Source organism: Urocampus carinirostris, chromosome 10 (assembly GCF_059441175.1).
Source record: "Urocampus carinirostris isolate Australia breed hairy pipefish chromosome 10, RoL_Ucar_1.0, whole genome shotgun sequence".
NCBI classification, from domain to species: domain Eukaryota; kingdom Metazoa; phylum Chordata; class Actinopteri; order Syngnathiformes; family Syngnathidae; genus Urocampus; species Urocampus carinirostris.
Window position 1 is genome coordinate 9,610,575 of NC_142358.1, and position 15,929 is coordinate 9,626,503.

General features: G+C 39.1%; 1 protein-coding gene across 1 annotated transcript; it reads left to right on the plus strand.

Annotated features, from left to right (window-relative positions):
• Positions 1 to 2,495: 2,495 nt before the first annotated feature.
• Positions 2,496 to 15,327, plus strand: alkbh8 (alkB homolog 8, tRNA methyltransferase). The gene is made up of 12 exons (XM_088345413.1): positions 2,496 to 2,668; positions 4,118 to 4,251; positions 4,331 to 4,428; positions 4,750 to 4,881; positions 5,119 to 5,214; positions 5,537 to 5,641; positions 6,972 to 7,042; positions 8,405 to 8,511; positions 8,584 to 8,744; positions 10,161 to 10,426; positions 13,608 to 13,757; positions 14,302 to 15,327. Exons 1-12 carry the CDS (start codon positions 2,531 to 2,533, stop codon positions 14,917 to 14,919), a joined length of 2,076 nt encoding a protein of 691 aa, XP_088201539.1. The 5' UTR covers positions 2,496 to 2,530; the 3' UTR covers positions 14,920 to 15,327.
• Positions 15,328 to 15,929: the final 602 nt, after the last annotated feature.

Genomic DNA, 15,929 nt, shown 5'->3' on the forward strand with positions numbered 1-15,929 from the left:
TGCAAATGCACGACCATATAAGCCTCTGGAAAGTCCGGAAGCACGAAGTTATTCGATGCAGGCTTCTCATCGGCTGCAGAGTATGCAAATTGCCCCAAAAAAACGAAATTCCGAAATGTCCAAACCAAACGAAGATTTTTGAAAACGGAATAAAGCAAACGTTTAATTTGAAAGAAATAAAAAAAATAAAAAATAAAATCGAAATATTTTTTTTTCTTTCTTGAAAAAGTTGTCCACCCGGGTTGTACGCCCGACGTAAAAGATGCACGCCCCGGGCGTCCGGGCAGACGTTATTCCAGACAATGGGTAAAAAATAAATAACTAAATAAATATTAATGTGTCCGTTTTCAAAATGTGTTACCTAAGAAAACTGAAATGAGGAAATACAAGCTAGTTTTAGAGTGCAAATCTAAATAGTCCATGAATGGGAGTGTAAGTAATTGTCACCAGTTCATCCCTCAATATCTAATTCCATCCATTCGAGTTGTCAGCACTAAATACAGGAGAACAAAACGTTTTACTCAATGTTGAACTACCAAATGGGTTATATTTGTATAACATCCACATTTTTATTCCATACCGCAAATAGCCACAAACAACTGTTTAAAATTATTATTACACTATACTTAGCAACTTGTTTTAAGTGTCTGCTAAAGTTTAAATATAACAATCCCCTCTTCTTCCACTTTATTTATTTTTACTCTCCTGACACTGTATTATGATTTACACATGTATCCTTGCTTGAATGCATAAATGGATGAATAAATTTCATTTATGTCTTTTATTTAGATAATTTTTACGTGTTTATTTATTTATATGACATGTATTTGAAAGTATTTATTGATTTATTAGATGTTTGTTTCTACATATGGTAAGATCGGTTCTTCGTACTTTTAATGGGGGTTTGGACAGTCCTTTGTCATTGCACCTTAGCAAGTCTTGAGGATAATCAAGATGCTTTTAGCCAAATGTGAGACGACTCTTTTTTTTTTGTGTGTGTGACTGCAGTGATTCAGGCCTAGGAACTCTCCCATGGATGACATTTTGGGCCAGCGTTTTTCTTATAGGGGAGTCATGAACACTGACCTTAACTGGGTTGCTTTGCTGTATGTGTCCCGTAAGTATGAAACTTCACCCTTACACGTATAAGACTTGCAAAACAAGGGCATGGTTGGAAAGAACAAATGGAGTTTGGGAGTTTCAAAAGTAAAAGACAAACAATAAACAAGGCTTTCACACTAAAAATAGTCTGCCGTTGGTCGTTTAAAATTGCATTTATTTTTTCAGATCCAACAACTTTTGGATTTTTCTTATTTATTGAACAATCTCATTGTGCTTATAACAGATTTAAAGTGCTGAGGGAAATCATACTTTCGAGGAAGATTTTTTTCTTGTGTGTGGAAAAAGCTAAAAAATTTGATCTTTAGTTACATATTTCAAATGTTTGACTTGACTAACTATAATAACAATAATAATAAGAGTTTTGACCCCTGTTTTTCACCTGGTGGGTTGCAATCCAAAAGTGGGTCAGGGGAACCATTTTTAGTGGGTCGCAGGCCTTGCCTTGGCAAAATTATGAAGGACAAGAAAAACATAACCCCCCATTTTAACATGCCTGGGCCAAGAATGTCAATCATTAAGTCGGGCCGGGCTTCTCTCTCATAGTTTTTTTTGTTTCTGTTTTTTCTTCATGGAGGATCTGCAGAGCAGGCATGCTGTTCACTCACTTTTACTCAAGTAATTATTTGCATAACTACTTTTTATTTCTACTTAAATAATATTATTCTGAAGTAACAGTGCTTTTACTTGTGTGACACACTTTGGCGCTACAGTTCGGGGCCAAAGTGTGCACTTCATGGCCGGAATGCGCGCTTCGGCGCTGCACTTTATAGGGGATAAAAGGGGTTATTCATTCATTTTAAGCGAAAAATAAAATAAAATAAAAGAGCCGCCACAATTGACATTTGTCCTGTCAGCCCAACTCCCAGGAATAGTCGACTAGACTGGAAAAGGTGGAGGATTTGCTTCAGTGACACCAACCAGAAAAATGTGCTCGTCTGCCCCTGATCTCAGCAATGGTCAACCAGGGACCATTGCTTATTGTAGGATTTCTTTATTGTAGGATAAAAAATGGTGAAAGCAACGAAAGGAAATTTTCAAATACATCCCAAAAGCTTACCCAACCTCCCAAAAGATGAAAATGAAACAATTTATTCATGTGTATCTAAGAATTTCACATACTTGCATGTACAACAATAGGAGCTGCAATGATGGTGTCAGCAAGTACAATATTTCTGAAGTTACATACATTCTAAGATTAATAATAAATAATATATTGTTTTTGTTCTTGTTTCATGCAGACTAAAATAATAAAGTTAAAAGTATTGATTAATTTGTCTAAAGTATAAATACTTTAAGATCATGCAAGCATATGAAGTATTGTTTTAAGCTCCATCGTGGTCTGCCGGAAATGATGGTACTGACGATAGGAACTAATTGACGATTCAATGTTTCTACCGGACCTACCAAAATGGACGAAAATGTGGAAAACAATTTGAAGGCTTGCCGAATGGGTAAAGTTAAGAAGAAACTTCTCCGCAAACAGCTTAAATCCAGTCACACTTTGCTGAAACACGAAGGATTCAGAACCACGTCGGAGCCCACCAAGGTAAAGCATCAAATTACAACTTTGATCTAAAGAAGTGGAAGCTGTCAGTAGACACTTTATACAGCAGCCTTCTCACTACTAGCATACCTGTCAGTGCCAAATGTCTAAAATGTATACAGGTGCAACCAAATATCGTATTATTTTCATGGCGATTTTAAACCAGTGTAAATTACTTGGAATACGTATAAAATTGCGCTGAAGGGATGGGAACTCAGTTTGTATCCCCCCTCCCCAAATGTTCCATATTTATTTTTTTCTTCTCAATCACACCATCACATTACAAGATAAACAAATCACCTAAGAAAAAAAGACAACTGGTTAAAGCCAAACGCCTATAGGAAATCCCTTTTAAACTTTGAACGCCTTTTCTATCAATCTTTTCAACTTATTATCATGTCTTACGTTATTACAACAGTCATTCTCCAGTCCGTTTAAAGTAGCAAATATTCACGGGGCAAGTATGTAAAAATAGTGATGGTGACTATATTACTGATGATAATGAGGAACTGAATGTGCAACCATAGAACCTACGTAAATATGTACATTTTATTCATGAGGTGTGTGTTAAGTCCATCCATCCATCCATTATCTGCACCGCTTATCCTCAGTAGGGTCGCGGGGTTCCTGGAGCCCATCCCAGCCATTCTTGGGCAGTGGGCATCCTGAACTGGTTGCCAGCCAGTTGAAGGGCACACAGGGAAAGTTAATGTTTATCTGTACAGCCTTTAATACAAGGAGTCTCACAGGGATGCACAGACCACACACTATTGCAAACTACAGACTGTTATTACACCATCTCCTGATCCAAAACCTACACAAGGGCAGGAAAACACTAAAACATCTCAAATACACATGAAGTCTACATGTAAAACAATTCTTAAGGAGCTCAAAGGAGTACGATTAAATAAGCATATGCTTCTTCCTACTCCTTTTCAGACATGTTACGTTAACATTGTTGTTTTGATTTGTTGTTTTATCTTTTTTTTTCATGTTCGAAATAAAGTTTCATTCATTAATGTGAAGCATCTTTTCTCAGGATTTCTCGGGATACTTTCCAGTTTTTCATCCACTAAATGTCTTCGTCATTCTAACTGCTAATTTTGCCATGTTTCCACTCGTATTTTTGCACACTACTAAGTCCGAATTTGATTCCGGTATGCAAACAAATGACGTTTAATAAAATTGCATAATTTTCAATAACGCAGGTATTACATTGTATGTTAAATAAAAGTGTATTAATTTCTAAATCCAATTGTATTGAAATATTTTAGCAAAAACTATTTTAGGATTATTGTTCTAGTAAATGTAAGTCCAGCTTATCATAATGCTATTTGCTATTAGTTATTGTTCATGGTGGTTTGTTATTTGTAAAATACAGATGTTGCGTGATTGTTTACTGTCAGTGTGATATTCCTGTTCAAAGAGCCTGTATATTTGTGTGCTTTTCAGAACTTGGTTATAGCAAATGGTGGCCTGGGGAATGGAGTCAGTAGGGAAGAACTGTATGCTGTGCTAAAAGAAATCGGTGAGGTGGAGACCCTCATCATGCCCCCTCACAAGCCCTATGCTTTTGTTACATATGGGTAAGACTGATCATAGAATCATGTTTTGGGCAGTTATAGCTACACATTCCCGATTATGCTACCGTTTGTCTTCATGCAGATCGGAGGAGAATGCCCGGAGAGCTCACGTCCAATTGAATGGTCGTTGTTGTGGGGAGGCGAGAAATGTCACACTCTATTTCAGTTTTGTTGATTCAGGTACTCAAATCAAATCAGGATTTATGTGTAAACCACTTTTCATGCAATGAATTGACACTGAAGATGCTGTATAAAAATATTCAGTGTATAATAAGGAAATAAAATCCCCTACTTTTTCGCCCCAATGACATACTGCAGTATGTTAGTATGTTGCCATCCGATTCTAATTTGAGACACCAGGGTTGCCTTAAATTACACTGTGCACTTAAATCAGCCAAATGGCAGATTTTGGAAAATATTCTTGGCTACCTCTACCACACTTCAAACATTTTTTGTCATCGTTCAATAATGGTTATTCACGATTAACATTTGTATTTACAGTGCCACATGAACAGCATGATTATGTGGCTTTGCCACCTGGACTGGTGTTGGTGGAAGACTTTGTTTCTCCAGAGGAGGAAACCCTACTCATTGCTGCCATTGATTGGTCACCTACTATAAATGACACCACAGGTAATGTGGTATATTGTTTGGGGGTGCCCGAGGCTTGTTTAGGATTTGTATTATTGAAGTTAGTCTTAAAGCAATGTGAATCAAAATACTTAATGATAAATGTTGACAGCTAATTAGAGATAAGAATTATGATTTACTTATTATAATCAAAAAACTGTTCAGTAAATGTAAATCATGTTAATTGTAAATGCTGTTCTGGTCTCTAACTCAAATAGTTTTTTTCCCCATCATACACAGCACAAAAATCTCTCAAGCACAGAAGAGTCAAACATTATGGTTTTGAATTTCGCTATGACAACAACAATGTAGACAAGGACAAACCGTTACCTGAAGGTAAGATGAGTCACACTTAACTTTCGTTGTAATTTTTCGTGATTTCTCACCACTTTTTACCTGAAAACTAATGGGAACAGCCACTGTTGGGGTAAATGTGTACGAGTGTGGCGCAGGAATAACCTGAAATGAGTGTCTGGAGCAAGATCTCAGTTTGATGTTGGGTCTGTGTGGATCTTTACTGAACATCATTCTCTCTTTCTCGCTGTCTGCCTCATCAAGTAAGGTTAAACAACAGCAAAAACAAGGTCCTTAAAAACCTGTGTGTGTGTGTGTGTGCGTGCGTGTGTGCGTGCGCGCGCGTGCGTGCGCGCGCGCCCAGGTCTCCCCGAAGAGTGTCACCCTGTACTTGCTAGAGTAATGGAAAATGGATATACAAAGTTCATGCCTGACCAGCTGACCGTTAACCAGTACGAGTCTGGACAGGGTAGGCTATTGCATTTTCATTTACACACATTTTATAGCATTACAGCCACTCGTACACGAACACAAAATTTTTTATTAGAAAGAAGGCTTTATAAAATTTCTCATATGGAATTTATTTCATAATGAAGGATTACCCGTTCCCATCTTTTGATTGCATAGAGATGATTTATAAGTTATGGTAATACCCTAAAAGTTGTTTTGTATGCTACAGTTTATATATTTATTTACTTCTCTGACTGTGCTCCACCAGATACGAGCACATCCCCTTTTTTTTTTTTTTTTTTTTTGAAACAGGGGTAAGGAAGCTTTTTGACTCAAAGAGCAATTATAGCAAAATATTGTTGTTTTTTGGGGGAAGGAGCAGTGCCATATATTTTTTTTAGCAAAACCGCCAAACCTGCTCTACAGACAAAAATGAAATCTTCAGCACATTTTATTTTCTGTGTGACGTTGAAAGATTTGTTAAAATGTATGTAATAAGAATAATGCCCGAGCCTGTGTCCCGTGTCAACAAATATACCACTTTAAACTTGTCTCCCTCCCGCAATTACTTAAGCTCGTTGAGGCTCATTTTGTCTTTTTTTCATAAATAATGGTTTAAAAACAAGGTGCAAGCAGATTTCTTTTGTAAAATGTCACAAAATGCTACAAATGAGGATACTGATGTATTTAACTTCAGTGCAGACAGTGTTGGGCAGTGAGAAGTGCGCTGTGTGCGCATAGCTCCGCTCACCCTATCAAATTGTTCCGTGTGCTTTACTGGTGTTTATAGTTCTGTGGGTTTTCATCATCAATTGTCTCAAAAGTGAACCTAAATTCTATTACGAGCTTCCGTATAAAGGATTCCTTAGCGGCGTACAGCCCAAAAGGCGTCTGTTGGTGTGACACCTTGAATGAAAACTGTAGTGAACAAATTTTTTCAACTTTTATTGAGGACCAAACTGTTCCTAATATCAACGATTCGTTGGCTATTTTCGCACTAGACTCTCCTCTGCGTTTATCAGAATTGGAATGCTATGGAAGAGATTTGGATGGGCATAATATTTTCTCCGAGACTTATGTACTCATTCAAAGAACCATTTCTGGCTTGACAACCATAGGTTTTTGACCCCTTATTTACATTATCAATGGGAAGGGTTCCATCTGTAAGAGTTTACAGTGTCCACCAGGTAGCATCATCACTTGCATCCATGAAGGAAATTGCTTTTCTGTTTTTCCTTATTTGAACACTTGTTTCGTTATCAAAAATACAAAAAGATTGATCTCACTAACAAACATTTTTTAATATTGCATATAATTGAGTGTTTAAGTGCTATTTGTCACATTTGTAGGCATACCTCCTCATGTGGACACTCACTCTGCCTTTGAAGACACCATCCTTTCACTAAGCCTGGGGGCAAAGGTATCTTGCCATTTTTCATTTTCACTTTATTCACACATTTTTTAAGAATTGAAAAAAGTTGTTAGTTGTACGTATTGGCTTCAAATTTACTCAACCTTTTCCAAATTCAGTATGATACAATTCAGTCTGGGTCCACTTAAAAGGTGTTGTCCGGAATTTGCAAATGTTCTACTTGCTGACCCCATCTTCTGGCTCAAATAATCATTGCACCCTCTGTAAGCTGCCTGTGTGGCATGTGCAAGTTATGTGCATTTCTTAGATGCGCTCGGAAATACTCTTATATTTTCACATTTTTTTGTGGTTTCGGTTGGCGTTTGTATTTGAAACCCTCCTTTTTATTAACCATTTTCATGCTACATTAACAGTTAACTGCAAGCACAAGCATGAAATCTCTCTCCAGCTCCCCACGCCCATCCCTTTCATGCTTCCTAATGTTTTGAGAGTCTCGAACAGCTCTGATAAAAGTAAGTTGAAAGCAGACGCATTGGGAAAAAATATAAAGGCTCTTTGAACTCACTAGGGCATTGTAAACACATGAAAATACTCTACTTTCAACTTTTTAAGGACACCTTAAACAACACACCCCACCTTTAAATTGCAATATTAAGAAAAAGGACTTATTGGGCATATTGGACTTGTTTATTTACAAATAATTGGGTCTCCCGAGTACATCCCACCCACCCTAATCTCCTCACTGAACGAATTCTCTTATATAGTAATTTAGATATTTTTTCAAAGAATATTATTATGAATTTGAAAATGGTTAATGCATCACAAGCCCCCCACTCCTCCTTCTTGGTCTTAAAAATGATCAAATTGTGTTTATACGAGTGCACATGTTGTTTGTCTGCAGGTGTGGCTTTGTATGACTTTTATGTTCAGTGGTTGTTTCAGGGCACAGACTTAATCTCTACTATATCAGCACATCCACACACACACACACACACACACGCACAAACACAACGTTCTCCAATTCAATTAAAATTCAATTTACCTTCTGACAGTTGTTCAGAAGTTGGGAAGGATACAGTCTGAAGTACTGTTTTGTGATTTCTTTAATGAGCCTACACTGTTGTGCTCCACAAAGTAAATAAAATAGGATCAATATCCTTGCTTTTTTTATGAAGATGATGGCGCTTCTGCAGCATGTTAGGGAAAGTAAGCTCTATCAGCCTTTCATAGATAATTTAGGCAAAAAGAAAAAAATTGTGGTCCAAGAAGAAGTTAATCAAAGCAAACCTGTTGGTTTAATTTAAGTGACTAAACAAAAACATGGGACATGTTCTTTTATTACTGCATCACTAACTGTCTTACTTGTTAAAGGTTGCAATCTTTGTTTTTTTTCTGTGTGCCTTCTTGCAGACCGTGATGGAGTTTCGACATCCCAATGGTCGTTCTGTTAGCGTGTTATTACCAGAAAGGAGCCTATTGGTAATGCAAGGAGAGAGCCGTTACCTTTGGACGCATGGGTAGGTTCACTTCTGCTGGAGTAAAAGCTATTTAGCATAAACATCTGGTTATCTTGTTTAAAAAAAAAACAGAATCACCCCTCGTAAATTTGACATGATGCCTGTTAAGGACCTCCAAAGCTCTTCTTCTCCGACATGTAACCTTGGTGCCCTCAACAAACTCACCTTGAGCAAAAGGGACACTCGAACGTCTTTTACTTTCCGCAAGATCAGACTCGAACCTTGCTGCTGTGGTGAGCCTCACTCAAGTGCACAACATCCGATAATACAAGCGTATCTTTTTTACAAAATGTTATTATATAATATGATTTTGAACACATTCTAATGTAAACAAGCATGCATTGTCTAGCGCAGGGGTCACCAAAATTTACAAGCTGAACTGTATTGAACTGTTGCGCGTGTGACATGAAGTCACACACCACAACACTGCCATTGGGGCATACAATTGCACAAATAGGAGCGGGGGGTCACTCTCACTCTAACAGTGAATTTCACTGCTCTTCTGAATGAGCTGCTGCATGTTGACTCTTCTCTGCAGTATTCTCTTATTCTGTAGTCTGTGATAGAGTTGTGATTTATTTTCGAGAGAAGAACAGAGTGACAATCAGTTATCGCTAATTTTTGCTTTTGGTCAAAAAGTTACTTTTACACTGACATGCAAGGTCATAGTTTTTGGGTTGGTATTGGTGGGAGCAACTCATAACAAAACATAAGTCTCGTGTGAAATAGGGGAAAGGCACAGATGATGACGTTGGTCATTTTCTTTAGCGGTATAGCAGTGAGGAGGTAATATAAGCCTCTCTGCGCTGCTAGGTGAACGAGATATTGATCATCAATCTTTTTTTAGGGACGTGGTTGATCACATAATATTGGTGGGGACAAAACAATGATTTCTCGTTATTGGTGGGAACACGTCACCTCTGTCCATGCAAAAGATACACACTTGCCGACATGTCACCAATGATTACATTTGAAAACTGTAACGAATGGCTCTTGAAAGGGTCTGATTCTTGAGCTACTTGTTGAAGTTCATAAAACACCAAATTGCAAGAGAATTTGCACGTAAATTCAGCAAGCTGTTTTACGTTTGTATATCAAACCGCAACATAATGGACGAACAGAAAAGTCGGAGTGATTTTTTTAGACAATCAGAATACAGAACACAATGCACAATAAACAAACGCAACGTAGCAAAACCGCAAAAAGTAAACCACAATATAGCAAGGGATTACTTTATAGGCTTGTTCTAAGAGGATTCATTCAAAGCGGTTGTAATGGTGGACTGTGCAGCCCTTTGAGACTTTTGTGATTGAGGGCTATACAAATAAACATGACCTGACTTGACTTATCATGTATATAAAGACACTTTATGTTTGTGATTTTTTTTTATACCAGTTAACAGATACTACCAATTTAAAGCACCTCTCTATATATTTTCCATTATTTCCATTTTCAAATTTGCTAGAATGTCACAAGGATCCATCAAGGGGTGAGCTATTTTCAGAACTGGTCTTTGGTCTACCTTGTGCTCGCGGACAGCATGTTGGTTGAACTCAGGCTGAGTGGCTTAAACAATGCAAGATGTGCAAAATTAAGTAATGAATAAAATTCACCGAATATTGTAGGATAAAATTCTTACTGTTTTTCAGCTTTCCCCTCAACCTGTGATAGCCAAGGAGCTCCGGCTACAGGGCCTTCCCCTTCTCTTCCTCAAGGCCACGATGATGCGGCCCGTCTGGAGGAGGAGTACGTTCACCAGGTGTATGATGCTATTGCCCCGCATTTCAGCAGCACGCGCCACTCGCCTTGGCCGCGTGTGTGCCACTTCTTGTCCTCACTCTCGCCTGGAAGCCTGCTTGCTGATATTGGCTGTGGAAACGGAAAATATCTGGGTGTCAACTCGGAGGTCATTAGTGTGAGTGCCACTTATGTACCATACTATTAATGTCGGATTATTAGTACACATACTGGAAATCATAGATATCAGTAGTCATGATGGACACTTTTGTCCAGCCCCCATGTTGGCAATTTTGATGAAAAACTCAAAAACCAAACTTGAAAGAAGATATAATTTAAGATCATTCTGCCTTTCCAAGCACATGCATGATGTATTTGTGAAATCTAAAAATGTTTCGTGGGAACGAATAAGAGTGTGAATAATGGTCTAAGTTTATGCTGTTATTGATGTTGCAAAAAACTACTTTGCCGTTATTTTCTTCTCTAAGGGCCCGGTCACACAGCCGTTTGCGGCTGAATCACGGCCAGAAATTTCTGTCTGTGAGGCGAACGCTATTGGACGCTTTGAGATCGCCATGCAGACGAGATACAGCAGTGCTTAACACGCGGTCGGAAATTCACGCGCGGTTGGCAGCGCGAAAAAGTTTTGCGCTGCTCAATACCTTAGAGCACGGGTACACAGCCTTTCACGGGCGTATCGAGGCTGAATCACGGCCAGAAATTTCTTGGACGCTTTGAGACCGCCATATAGACGAGATACAGCAGTGCTTTACTCGCGGTCGGAAATTCACACGCGGTTGGCCACGCAAAAAAGTTTTGAGCTGCTCAAAACTTTGAGCACGTGTTAACCGCGGGCGGCACACGAGGTAATGACGCGGAAAAGACGCGGAACGACGTGCTCTGGCCGCGGCCAGGGCGTGGTTACACATGGGTAGGACGGGAAATTTCAGCGGGTAATCGTGGGTGGAGCATGGTAATAGCATGTTCTGCGCCTGTATCGCGGTGTTATTACGTGAAGTTAGAGTGTTACGCGTGTGACGGTCAAACGCCTTTCTCCGCGTATATACAGCGCGATTTGCCGAGCACACGTCAGTTGTGCTCGAGACGTCAAGGGGTGGACATGGATCCCCGTCACCGTGGTGACCTCGTCTTAATCCATTTTTATTTCTTGACATTTATTTTCATTTCATAACAAGATAATAAAATCAAAATGAAAAACTATTTCAATAATAACATATTGGCTTCTTCGGTGCCATAGCTTGAAATCTTGATCTTCACGGGACTGTGTCTTGAGCGGTTATGATTTCTGCAGCGCTGTGTTATGCCAAGAAATGCATCCCTGCCGAGATTTGCATCCCGTCGCTACTACAACCACTTTTACCTCGTTTTATCTCACTTTTATATCACTTTTAGGGAATGTAATGGCGAACATATAACCAAAACCACTTCGTCTTGCATTTGTTGGGAACGTAATACAACTTAAACCATTCCGTCTTTGTTTTTGTTGTGAACGTAATCGAACGGTAATGCACACCGTATATAAAATCCTCCCCCCCTCGCGTGAACGCGCATTCTGCTGCGCTTCCAACAAAAGCGATCTTATTCTATATAAAACGCTTATTAAAACAATAAAGCGAGCTAATTACCGTATTTTCCGCACTATAAGGCGCACCTAAAAGTCTTAATTTTTTTCAAAAGCTGACCATGCGCCTTATAACACAGTGCGCCTTATAGATAGATAGATAGATAGATAGATACTTTATTCATATATGGCTCAATATTAAATTCGCAAGGTCTCGCAACTTACTCAACGGCCGCCGACTTGATTTTACCCCGAACAAGGAGTAGTCCGCGGTGTATGCTGGGATTTATATACCGGCGTTTTATTGGCTAACCAATGTGTCAATCATCATTTGAATCGATCACTATTGGCTTAAGTTATTCGGAGCCTCGGATTGGCTAGATGCCCAAAACAAACCCTTCAATCGGCCGAGTTAAGCAATGGCGTAGCAAGTCCGCGGTGTATGCTGGGATTTATATACCGGCGTTTCATTGGCTAACCAATGTGTCAATCATCATTTGAATCGATCACTATTGGCTTAAGTTATTCGGAGCCTCGGATTGGCTAGATGCCCAAAACAAACCCTTCAATCGGCCGAGTTTAGCAATGGCGTAGCTTTATATACCGGCGTTTCATTGGCTAACCAATGTGTCAATCATCATTTGAATCGATCACTATTGGCTTGTTATTCGGAGCCTCGGATTGGCTAGATGCCCAAAACAAACCCTTCAATCGGCCGAGTTTAGCAATGGCGTAGCAAGCTTGCTACAATACGCCATAAAGAAACATGTTTCATTAGTCTGTATTTGTAAATATTTTACTCTCCTGGATTTACTTCACTCACGGTTGTAAGAAGACCATGATTGCGTATCATTAGTGAACGTGAGAACTTGGGTGAGTTATGCGGCTTTATATTTCCCGGTATCTTGTTTTAGAACTATCTTGATGTTGCTGTGATGAGTTGAGTGAATTAAACTCAATTCCAAGTGTTTATTGTCATATGCACAGTAAAGTTGTGAGCGAAAATAGAAACATAGAAATGTTTGGCATTTCTTGAATCCCAAGACTTTAACCTTCCGAATGATATTTGAAATGACGCATTTAAGTGACATCGTACGGACACCGCATCCGCACGTGTCTACGACACGTATTTGCTTCTTTGCAAGCTTTGGGAATGTTAAGGGGGTAATCAGTTGGACTGAATCATCTGACTGTTTTGTCGACGTTCCCATTGTAGCGCCTTATAATCCGGTGCGCCTTATCTATGGAAGATATAGGACCAAAAACTATTTTTTGGGGGTGCGCCCTATAACACGGTGCGCCCTATAGTGCGGAAAATACGGTATAACAATTGGGAGATCCTAGTCTATATAACGCGTTTATTTAAACAATAAAGTGCCATCGTATTCTACAAAATGCGTTTGTTAACGCGGATGAAAAAGTCACCAATGTCAATGCACGCTTCCAACAAAAGCGATCGCAGCAGAATGCGCGTTCACGCGAGGGGGGGGGGGGGGATTTTGCGTAGGAGTCGGATTTGGGCACAACACCGGCTCGGGAGCTTTTATACCCGTGGTCCACACGAGAAAATGACGCGGAAATGACGCGATGAGGAAGCGGAACAGTCGCCGGCGTCTGTTTTGCGGGCATACCACCGATGAACAGCAGGTTGGCCAATTTTGCGCATTTTCCATCGCCGGCAACCACGGGCAAAAAATTTTTTTTTACCCGCGATACAGACGCAAACGACTGTGTGACCGGGCCCTTAAGTGCTCATGTTAGCCTTTTTGTGTGGCAGGTGGGATGTGACCGAAGCAGTGTCCTTGTCCAAATCTGTGCTGAGCGAGGCTTCCAGGCATTTGTTTCTGATGCCCTCTGTGTTCCATTCCGAACAGCTTCTTGTGACGCCTGCATCTCTATAGCGGTCATACACCACTTTTCCACACCGGTGTGTAGTCTTTTTAAAACTAGACTAGCAGTAACACATACTAACTGACTCAAATATAACTACAGTAATCCCTTGCTTTTTTGGGGGGGGCCCAATATGTTTTCTGTTGCTAACCAAAAGGTAAATGAAGTTTTCCATAACGTCCTCGTGAGGGCGTCAAGTATCACGTGAAGTAAGGTGGATCGTGTCCTTAGTCAATACAGTTGTTCAATATTACAAGATTATTTTTAAAACAATAATTTAACAGGACAGAAGTTATTTGTAAAAAAAAAAAAAAAAACATTTTTTTAAGTACAATACGTTTATTTTTCAAACAAATACTTGAGTCTGTAAATTGGGTTTGTTCTTTGGTTTCAATGTATCGTAGAGTATTTAATGAACAAATAAAAGTTTCTACTTGTCGAGCTTTGACTATTGCAAGGCTTTTTTTGGAATGCAAAAAGGGATTACTGTAATTACAAACATTTCTCTGCATTTCTATAACTTAAATGACTTAATTTTCCTGGAGAATATTTGAAAATGTTTGTGAATGATTCTGTTGTAGGAGCGTCGCTTGACCGCTGTGAAGGAGTTGGTAAGACTTTTAAAGCCTGGGTGCCGTGCTCTCATCTATGTCTGGGCGTTTGAGCAAGAGTACAAGCAGCAGAAGTCCAAGTACCTAAAAGATTGCAACTCTAAAAACAATAAATTAGAAGACAACCATGAGCCTGACAGAAAATTAAGCACCCATGCTGGAAGTAGCTTTGAAGATAACAAAAAGAGACCCTGCAATGATTGGAAAGTGACTGACAACAAACTTAGTGTTCATATTAATCGCACAGCTTTCAATTCTCAGGACGTTCTTGTTCCTTGGCATCTGAAAGAAGGAAAAAGAAGTGACTCAGGGGAGGGGAGGAAACATGTCGATAAAACAAAATATAAAAAGGCAACTAAGGATTCATGTCCAGACATGAGTGACTCTAATAATAAAACAGACAAAAATGTCGACGGTGTGTCAGAGCAACAGGGCGGCCGGCAGCCGGTCTTCCACCGTTATTACCATGTGTTCCAGCAAGGAGAACTGGAGCAACTGTGTGAGCAGGTCGAGGGAGTCCATGTACAGAGTAGCTACCATGACCAGGGCAACTGGTGTGTCATTTTACAAAAAGATCCCAGAAGCTGACATTTACTATAGGATCTAGGTTTCTGGAAAAGTAAAGTGCAATCAAATACTTATCCAGGGGAACTTCACATGCCTCTGCAAAAGCATAAATAATTGTGTTTTTTTTTGTTTGGCTTTTAATGTTTGTTTATAAGGTGAGCGAGATAGTTAAATTGAGTTTTTGTTTTTATAAAGCTGTATGGAATTTTGAAATTTATTGCCTCGTGTCATCATGGTCATCATTGCAGCCTCTGTCAGCTTTATTCAGTCAGCTTGATCCAGGAGAACCTCACCTACCTCTGCAAAAGTTGAAATGTTAAAGCAGAAATAGTTGTTTCTTTTTATTTTTTGCTTTTAATGTTTAATTATAAAGTGAGATGAATATTAAATTGAGTTTTTGTTTTTAATAAAGCTGTATGAAATTTTGAACTTTCTTGGCTCGTGTCATCCTGGTTATCATTGCTGGTTAATATTATGCGCGTAAATGCGTGCATTTCTTCGACGCTCCCAAATAAATTATTTTTATCTTTCTTAAAGCCCCATTGTGTAATATTTGACCACTGTATTTCACTGTTGTCTAATGCAAACACAAACCAGTTCCACAGAGCACAGCGTAGCAGAAGGATCTCAGTCAAACATGGCTATGACTTCTAGTTAGGTATTAGGTAGTTACTCTCTGTAAAAGACATACACGTTTCTTGACCTATGCTTTTTTTAAATACAAATTAACATTGGTATGATAGTTCATGTATTCTGCTTAGTTTTGAAATTAATATATATATTTTTAACTGAATCAAAGTTTTTTTGTACCACTAGGAAGCACTCAATATTACACACTGTCCCTTTAAAGGTTGGGGGAGAAGGATTCGTTTGAGGTTTCCTTAAAAAGTAGCAAGTCGAACATAAAGTATGTGTTAACAATGCCCAACTGAGTTTGAAGAGCTTTTGTAAAAAACAAAAAAAAAAACACCGCGTGTTTCTGCTTTTATCTTTCAGCTGTTCTGGGACACGCAACACATTACGAAGATTTT

Bases quoted from the DNA above. Each gene is read 5' to 3' on its own strand.
- alkbh8 (XM_088345413.1), top strand. From the start codon at position 2,531: ATGGACGAAAATGTGGAAAACAATTTGAAGGCTTGCCGAATGGGTAAA. The intron at 4,252-4,330 runs GTAAGACTGATC...GTCTTCATGCAG, and splicing joins TATGCTTTTGTTACATATGG to ATCGGAGGAGAATGCCCGGA. The intron at 8,745-10,160 runs GTGAGCCTCACT...ACTGTTTTTCAG, and splicing joins ACTCGAACCTTGCTGCTGTG to CTTTCCCCTCAACCTGTGAT.